This window comes from Balaenoptera ricei, chromosome 18 (genome assembly GCF_028023285.1).
Source record: "Balaenoptera ricei isolate mBalRic1 chromosome 18, mBalRic1.hap2, whole genome shotgun sequence".
NCBI lineage: Eukaryota > Metazoa > Chordata > Mammalia > Artiodactyla > Balaenopteridae > Balaenoptera > Balaenoptera ricei.
The window spans coordinates 21534418-21543982 of NC_082656.1; the positions used below are offsets into that span (position 1 = coordinate 21534418).

Consider the following 9565-nt stretch of genomic DNA (forward strand, 5'->3'; position numbering starts at 1 on the left):
TGGACCATTTTTAAAGTCTTTATTGAACTTGTTACAATACTGCTTCTGTTTTATGTTTTGGTTTTTTGGCCGCAAGGTATGTGGGATCTTAGTTCCCCGACCAGGGATCGAACCCACACCCCCTGCATTGGAAGGAGAAGTCTTAACCACTGGACCACCAGGGAAGTCCCACACATACCTGTCATTTGAAATTGGGTGCAAAAAATCTGCCGTCAGCTGAAATGCATTAATTAGCATGGCACGGCTCCTGGAATCAAGGGGAAGGAGAGAGCAGTCCTCCAAGTGAGCTCGCTGACCAGAGGGAGCAGATGCTGGAGAAAGGGTCACGTGATTTTCCAGGGGCAGGTTTCCTCTTTGGATGCCAGGATTTGGAGGGATAACCATTACCAACCATGGGAGTGTGGCTGATGAAATTAAGGCAGGCATTTTTAAATTCAATTACACCCTCAGTGGAAATGGTCTCACTAATGCTTGGGGAGAGAATTATACCCAGTCCATAAAGCCTAACATTTCTAAACCCAATTTTGCGAATTATTCTAAAGGTTAATTCAAGATCTCTCTTCCAAATGGGAAGTTAAATATGGCCAATGGAAGGAAGACATCCGCAGACTGGCTGAGGGGTTTATCAGCCTGTAAGAGTTTTAATTAATGTAATCACTAATGTTGCATTAACAGTTTAGGGAAGGAAAGTAATTACTCACACATCCACTGTATCAGATGGGAAGATTAGAATTCATTTTCCAAAACGATTAGCATTTTGCCCATTAAAAGAATCCCTTCTCCCTGCCAACAGCCCTGTGACCTCGCTCACCCGAAGATCATTTAAATGAAACATATTTTGCATCAGAAGATAGAGCAGGAAGAAATGGAGAATTAAGGCTGTGTTTATTCTTAGCGCCTTCTCAGGGCACAGCAAGCGCAGGGGTCTCCGCGAGTTTATAATGTCTCGCTTTATTTGCATACTCATTCACTTCAGTCACTTTGGATTATACCACTGGCTGCTCTGTTACTCTGCGGCAATTAAACAACGGAAAGGCCAGTGGAAGACGAGGCCAAAAGGAAGCAAGGGGAGAGTCTGGGTGGAATGACCAAGCCTAGGGTCCAGGGGTTGGACAAGTGCCAGGACTCACTGTTGCCCCATCCTGAGTGACAGCTGGAACCCGCTATGCCGGTGGGCTTGGGCCATCATGCTGCCCGCAGGGGCTCCCTGAAGTGTGAAGCTGTGTCCCTTGGGCCCTCCTACGGACGGTCCCTGAGTGCTGGGTGTCATCTCCGTGCCAAGACTTTGGCAATATGGTCCCACTGCTCTCCAGCCCTGCTCCTCACCACCTCTGCCAGATCCTCTAGTGACAGCCACTTGGAACTTTTCATTTCTTAAAAATCCCATGGTCTTTCAGACCCAGCTCCTTGGAACCTGTTATTCACCCCATCAGCAAACCTTTTGCCTACTTTGTTAGGCATCACCCTTCCTGCTTCGCCCAGGGTAACTGGCACTTGGCACTGACCAGAATAGCTACGGCCCCCACTCTGCACACTCAGAGCCCCTCCGGTCCTGCATTTTTGCAGTGTGTTGTATTAGCCTAATCACAGTGAGCTACTGAGACAGGACCTGGGACCGTACTCTGCTCAGTATTCTCAGCCTGTGCTGAGGCGGTGCACATGTCAGCTGGTGTATCCATTCTTGTCGAATGGCTTAATGATTGTGGGCATATATTAGCCCTCCCTGCCTCCCCCCAATCAGCCTCATCAAAGCTCAGCCTAGGAGGCCCAGACTGGTCGGATCAGCTAACATCACAAAGGAAGGAATTGAGACATTTGCATGCAGGTGGACATTCCCTCTTCACATGTGCTCCTCACTGGTGAAGCACCATTTCCAAAGGGGGCTGACCCTCACTGAGTGCACCTCCTGGGCTTCCTGCTGGTATGTCTCTGATTGCGTTCAGCCAGTGGGGGGCACTGGCAGAAGATTGGAGTCGGGGAAGAAAGGGAGGTCGAGGTGTTTCTTCCTCATGCCTTCCTTACTCTGATTTCACATCTCTGATACTAGCTGCACAGAACAGGACGGAGAAGATGGAAGATGGATCTGGAGAAGGGCAGAGAATAACTAGCCCAGAGGCCATTTCTGAGATGGGAATTTCAGGACATTCCGTCATCATGCATCGGCATTGGACAGGAGGCCCCAGCCAAGTGCTATGCTGGGGTCTCCAGACCCTTCTGGTGGCCTGTGTTCAGCCCAGAGTGCTGCCCAGGTGTGAGGGTCAGCTGACCAGGACCAAGGCAGGCAGCCATGGACTGAGGGGGATGGCCACCGAAACGCTTCATCCCAAACCGTATCCAAATGGAAATGCCATACTGATGTAATACTTGATGTGGTTATTGAAGCTGTTTGACAGGCACTGTTTCATTTGATCCCTTAACAACTCTATGAAATAAATATTTTGCCGATGGGGCAACTGACTTAATCAAGGCTGCTGGACAAGTAAACAGTGGAACAGACCAAAGTTGGCCAACATCCAGCTGGTGATCTTCCCAGGCTATGATCTATATCGCCTTTAACTGATCTGGGCTCCATTCCCACCTGCACCCCTTATAAGCTGTGTGGCCCTGGGCAAGTGACTCAACCTCTCTGTGTCCGTTTCTTCATCTAGAAGACACACGTAGCATGTTTCTCTCGTGACTGCTGTGACCTAAATGAGGGTGGGGGGCTTCTCAGAGGCTGGGAGAGGGGACAGCGTTTGGGGCTTTCCATGAGAAGCCAACAACAGGTCCTCTTGAGCGAAACAGAAGAGGCTGATCTTCTGCCGGGCCTGTTGGGAGGACCTGGGAGGGGTCCTTGCACCTGGCTGGTGGAGTGTATGAGCCTGGGCTACTTGTACAATCCCAGGGGATCCTAGGAATTGGCCCCCCTCCTTCACCCATTGACTAAATGATATCAGCCACCAGCAAGCAGGTAGGAACTAAGCCAGATTTAACTTTTTTTAAAAAGTAAGAAAATTGATCTTTTCCATGAGAAATTAAATGAAATCATGACACAAAAAATATCTACTTTCCACAGCGCCTAACACTTAGTAGATGCTACATACTAGTTAATTCCCTTCCCCATATTTAACACTAAAGGCTGAGTCAGACTCACCACTAGCAGGATTCTGGAACACAGCCTTTCCATCAAGGGGAAGACACTGTCCCCCTTGGGACAGGTGGCTTGGCGGGTGTGCAGGATGGGTGACGACAGGCTGCCCAGTAGCTGCCACGCAGGAGCTACTGGAAGGGCCCTGTAGCTCACCCTCCAGGTCGGCTGGGCTCCCGGAGCGGGGGAGAGCGGGAGCGAACAACTCCAGAACAGAGCTACTCGGGCCCCCAGTGCGTGTGTATGTGTCCCTGGGTGCTCTACAGAAAGGGAAGCTCGCCAGGCCTCCACTCTCAGCCACTCTCTGAGCCCGGGGAGACAGAGACTGGCCGCAACAGTGGTGAGTATGAAAGACAGACCATCACCCATCACCCTGGTCCTCTACATGCTGGGAAGGAACCGAAGCGAGGAGGCAAGTGCCCAAAGGCACCCGAAGTCCAGAGGGGCTTGGAGAGCGAACCTGAGGGCAGCCCAGAGAAGGCTGCCACGTGAACGCCTCATGCCTGGAGCATCCTGAAGACCGGCCACCTCCCCTGCACAGCCCAGATCCCACAGACTAATTAAAGAAAAACACCTCAAAGAATGGGGGAGGGAGCTGGAGGTGGGATTATTGAGGGGAGGGCAGTTGCTGTGTTCAGAGTCATGAGGTGTGAAAATGAATCCCGTCTTTCACTTCCCAGCTTTGTAACCTTGGGCATGTTACTACTGAGGACTGTTTCTTCAACGGAAAAACAGGAATCGCAGTCCTCGTGCCAGGGAGGAGCCTTTTCAAAACCATAATTAATTAGATACGTACTAATGTCTGTACCACCTACACCAAGAAACGCAGTGTTTATTTTGCTCACAGCTGTATCTCTAGGGTCTGGTCATGGCAGGCGCTCAGTAAATGCTTACTGATACCTGATCAGAAAGTGTTGTCACAGGTCCTGATGTTTTGAGGGCATTGGTGGGCACGCTGTCGTGAAGAACAAAAGGTCAAGAGAGTCTCAGGGTGGAAGCTGGCTAGTGGTGAGCCCCTGGCAAGCTGTTCTGGAACAGTGAGCCTAAAGCAGGACAGAAGTGTGCCTGGTGGGGCAAAGTCCCAGGAGTCATAGCTCAGGCTCCCTCCCTGGGGACTGTGGTCCAGCTGCACACAATCAGCTCGGGGTCCCATGGTTGCCTTACTACCCAGAAGGGCACCGCAGATAGCACAACCCCTGGCAGTACTGGAAGGACAAATAGGTATTTACCAAAATGTTGTTCTAAAAATAATAGTAATGATAAAATAGAGGGGAAAAAATCCATTGAGTTCCAGTGCCCGCACAAAAATATCAACAGTATCCAAAAAGCACAAAAAAATTAATTTCTTTGTTCTTTATGACTAATGACCATCCATGCAAGTTATTTGAAGGGGAAAATTGCCTATTTGAGTATCTAATTAAAGAATCAGAAAGGCATAAATATTGCATTTTCTTGGACTGAGTTTTCAGAATCTCAACCACCCAAGGCAACCACCATGTCGCTCATTGTTTTAAAGTTTTGGGTTTTTTCTTTAAATATACTAATACATTTGGAAAATCTCTTCTTGCAGGAGGAATCTCTTGAAGGAGCTTCTATTTCTGATTGGGTAAATTTACATTCTATACTGAAATGAAATGACTTGGAGAAGACTTCAGCATCTAAATCTGGCAAAACATTCAAAACAATGAATTTTGTCTCATTAAAATATTTGTCAAAACAGATAATAACAAGTGTTGGCAAGGACGTGGAGAAACTGGAACTCTCTTAAATGGCTGATGGGGATGTAGAATGGTGCTGCCGTTTTGGAAAACAGTCTGGCAGGTCTCATTTTTTTAAGAAATAGAGCTTTCTCTACCGGTCCGGGAGAGTCTGCTTTCCACGTTCTGAACACCAGGGGGGAGTCTCAGCCAGGCTGAGAGACTGATCTCACCGCCACTAATGCTCTTCTCTTTCGCCTACAGTATGTGTCCGGCCGACGCGCCGTCACCCAGAGCGCCCCGGAGCCCGGCAGCTTCCCCCCTCACCTCCTCCCCCCGCTCCTCCGCCACCACGCCCGCCAGCCCCACCTCCGCCACCACGCCCGCCCTCACCACCCCCCACACCAGGAGGCGGGGCTACACGCTGCCCAGGTGACGCGTTGCACGTGCCCCTTGTTCTCCTGCCAGTGGGAAGGCCACCTGGAGGTGCTGGTGCCCCACCTGCGGCAGATGCACCGAGTGGACATCCTGCAGGGCGCCGAGATCGTCTTCCTGGCCACGGACATGCACCTGCCGGCACCGGCCGACTGGATCATCATGCAGTCCTGCCTCGGCCACCACTTTCTGCTGGTGCTTAGGAAACGGGAGAGGCACGCAGGGCACCCCCAGTTCTTCGCCACCATAATGCTCATCGGGACCCCCACCCAGGCCGACTGCTTCACCTATCGCCTGGAGCTCAACAGAAACCACCGGCGTCTCAAGTGGGAGGCCGCCCCCCGGTCTGTCCTGGAGTGCGTGGACTCGGTGATCACTGACGGGGACTGCCTCGTCCTCAACACCTCGCTGGCCCAGCTCTTCTCCGACAACGGCAGCCTCGCCATCGGGATTGCCATCACCGCGGCGACGGAGGTCTGCTCCTCGGAAGCTGAGATGTGACGCAGAGGCCCCGGACGGTCACGTGCAGCCGCCCCTTCCCTGAGGAACTCTGCCTGGGCCCTTGGATCTCCGTAAGGCCAGGACTCCAGGCTCCTTTCTATTCTTCTCCCTCCTTCTCTCCTTCCTTCCTTTCTTTTTTTGTCTCAGGTACTTTGTGGTATTTGGTATTTGTCTGCCATGGGCATTATATTACGTAAACATCTTGTGATTCAAGATCTTGGTGTGAGGTTTGGCCTGATTTGTTGGTATAGTTTTATAGAACACTTTTAATCGGATTCAGTCAGAATGGTGATTTCTCGCCACCTTCTCCTGGCAATTCCCTTCTCCGCTGCTTCTAAATTGAGCAAAAGTCACCAAGGTCACAAAGCAGACTCTTGGGGTTGAAAGGAGACTTAGTGTCCAAATCATTTCTTCCTTCTCTTTTTAATCTATTTCAGAGTGAGCTAACTCTGAAATGCGTGCCGACAGCAGATTAGGGAACGGGACCTGGCCAGCTCAGAGGTATGTATTTCAGACCAACTAGACACAAGTCTGCCACCTTCCCAGGAACCTCAGGGGCCACGCTGCCTGGACACAAGGAGATGGCGTCTCCTTCGAAGGCCAGGGCGCTGGGCTGGAGGCACCATCACGCCATGTGTCCTCTGGATTGACCCGGGGCTCGGGGGAGCGGGCAGCGGTCGAACCCTCTTTTGGCAGGCTGTTATGAGCTTGCTTTCAGCCCGGGCCATCTTTTCCTGCTCCGAAATCAAAGGCCTCAAGGGTTTGGTGCTTTCTTGAAAATCTCTTTGCCCTCTGTTGAGCAAGTCATGGAAAAGGATGGGCAAGATGCAGGCGAAGAGAAGCAGCCGAAAAAGCGAAGGATAAAATTAATCTCCCACCTCTGGGAGGGCGTTCTCTCCTGAGAGAGCTTTATTATCAAGTTATAAAATCCATCAGTCCTTTCCCTGGCGTGGAGCACTTATGTATCAGGCAAAGAGCCCTCTGTGCTCTTGACGGTTCATAGCCAGAACCACGATTCGGCATCAAACACGAGGAACTTGAAGGGTGCAACCAGGTCCCTCTGACCTGAAGGGCTGTCCCCGTCACTCAGACACCTGAGAGGGTCCTCTTTCCTTCCCTTACTTCTAAACCGCTCCGAGGGCCCCGTTCAGCACACACACGCTGTCACTGGTCAGCATGCATCCGGCGCCCCGTTGCAGTATGAATGAAGAGGCCACGAAAATTCATACTGCCTCCAGGTAGATGGCCTTCTCTTATTCGGCTCTCAGAACAATCTGCCAACCTCTTCTTGTGGAAGTCTCTCGTGTTTTTGAAGAAAGTAAGCATGTTTAGTCGACTTTGTCTCTTCTGATGGAAGCTGAATACCTGTAAGCCTTCCCAGTAGGCCCTCTTCCCCCTCCTTTCTGTCATTTTTGTTCTCCCCTCGGCCAATCCCTGGTTGCAGCAGCTGAATGGGGGCCCCAAACCCCACACGACGCTCATCAGTGGACCTTTCGCCAAGCAGACGTTGCTCTCGGTCCCGTTCCCTCACCTGGCCATCTCGGCTGGGTCCTGGCAGGCCTCCCAGTGAGGATTTAGTTTCGGGCAGCTTTTGCCCTGACTGGCCATCAGCAATCTTTTCTCTGCCAAAAATAATTGATCCAGAAACACAACACCCTTCCCCCAACAACTGGGTAATCCTGCAGCCACCTGAGCTGCCAACCCGCAGCTCCAGCTCTGCAAGGGCAGGGTCAGTCGATAGAGGAGCTCCGAATGCAGCCCCCTCTAGTTACACAGTAACCGCTGGGGCCTGGGATCTGAGGTTGTGTTCTCTAAGAGCCCTAAGGAGACCAGTAAACATCGTGTCACTGATTGAGGCAAACGCCAGGTGCGCAGTCCCAAGGAAAGAGTTGTAAGTTCCTTTCTCTTAGTGCTCTCAGAACATCCCACAGGGCACCAGCGTCCCCCGCCTAGAACCGCACCGCCAGCCTGGGAACAAGCTGAGGCTGGTTGGTCCATGTGAGGAGAGACTGGCTCCTTACTTTACCCCCAGGCCCTTCCCCAGAGCCTAAGACCCCCTTGGCTGTAAGTCTGATGCCTCCAGAAGCTGCATTCCTTCCATGGTTCCTGATTCTCCACCACTTAGAAAACATTTGTGTAGCGTCACAGGTGCCCCAGATAAACAAACAAACCAAACCTCATTAAGAGTATAATTACCATCCACAGGGCCTTAGGGCTCGTGCAGACACCACCTCTGCCTTCCTGTGGTGCCAAGTTAGGAGAGCCCAACTGAGAATAACTTCAGGCTATTAGTAGTGCACACAGGACTGTATTATGAATAAGTGATCCCAGGTAGGAACGGATATTTTTGGTTCCTAGAGACCTTTAGATTAAAGGGTAGAGGTGTGTTATTTTCATCCATCTATGGTGCTCCCAAGAAACCCTTCCTCTCTATAGCCATGTGTGAAGAATTGAAGGAAGAGGAGCAAACTAGAAACAATGGACAGGGACTAGAAAATGGTACCAACAAAGTGTGCTGTGTTGAGCTTTAGAGTCACAAAGGGCTCCCTCATCTGAGTCTCTGGCGAATCCTTATCAGCATCCTCAATATACTAAAAAACCAGAAGTTCAGAGACATGAAATGACCTTCCCAAAGTCACACACCAAGTGGCTGGGACCACAGCTTGAACCTGGCCCACCGACTGCAAACTTGGTGTTCTTGCCAGAGGAAGACGAACACAGAGCAGTCAGCATGTTCCCACCTCATCAGTGGACTGGGGTCCCAAGGGTCCACTGGGTCTTGCTTCGGGGAGCAGGGAGAGTCTGAAGTAGCTTTGCTTTTAGAGGCATCTCAGCTAGAAGAACTGGTCAACCTGGAAGCAGGGGGAGGGGTGGGAGGGACTCAGGCCCCTTCCTATATCACATCGCCCACTGCAGGTTCCTCATTTTTAGATTCCCAGGAGTCCGCTCAACGCAGAGCCCTGGGATCTGACTGCCTCATGCACACCCAGGTGCTGACTTGATACCCACCCTCTAAGGAGTACAGTCAGCCCTCTATATCTGCAGGGGACTGGGTCCTCGATACACCCCACCCCTGGATACCAAAATCCATGGATGCTCGAGTTCCTTATACAAAATGCCATAGTACAATGGGAACCCACAGATGCAGAGGGCCAACTGTATTTGCATTTAAAAAGTAGGCCTAGGGATATATGTGAAAAGAATCTTAAAAAAGAGTGGATCTATGTATATATATAACAGATTCACTCTGCTGAACACCTACACAACATTTTAAATCAACTATACCCCAATACAAATTACAATTAAAAAATAAAAGTAGGCCTAGGGAGACAGCAGCCCTTAACAGCAAGAAATGAGTTACCAGCATTTGAATTTGAGGCAGGAGGTGTGAAGAGAAGGTCATTCCTGCCCTTGAGGCTGAGCCTGCATAAATGGTCAGTGCAGAATGGAAGTCAGGCCATGCAAAGAAGATTGCCTTTAATTATCCTTCTCTCCATGTACTTGCAGCTGGGCTAGACCCCATCACTACCTGTGGCTATTGTGGACCTTTAAGAAACGGATCAGGTTAATAATAATAATAGTACTCATGGCTACCACTTATTGAGGGTTTACTATGTACCCTAGTGAGCTAAGTACTTTGAGCATATTATCTCATTTAATCCCCATAACAACCTTATGAAGCAGGTACTATTATTTCACCCATGAAGAAACTTAAGCTAAGAGGGATTAGACACTTTTAAGGTCACACAGTAAATGGTACAGCTGCGTCTGGAATTCAGCATGTCTTGCTCCAAAGTCCAGGCTT

General features: G+C 50.4%; 1 protein-coding gene across 1 annotated transcript in view; it reads left to right on the top strand.

Annotated features, from left to right (window-relative positions):
• Positions 1-5760, top strand: part of SIAH3 (siah E3 ubiquitin protein ligase family member 3) — a 70235-nt gene extending 64475 nt beyond the window's left edge. The window contains exon 2 of the mRNA XM_059903247.1: positions 5089-5760. Within this exon, the coding sequence (XP_059759230.1) occupies positions 5089-5760 (672 nt within the window). The remainder of the gene's footprint in view (positions 1-5088) is intronic.
• Positions 5761-9565: the final 3805 nt, after the last annotated feature.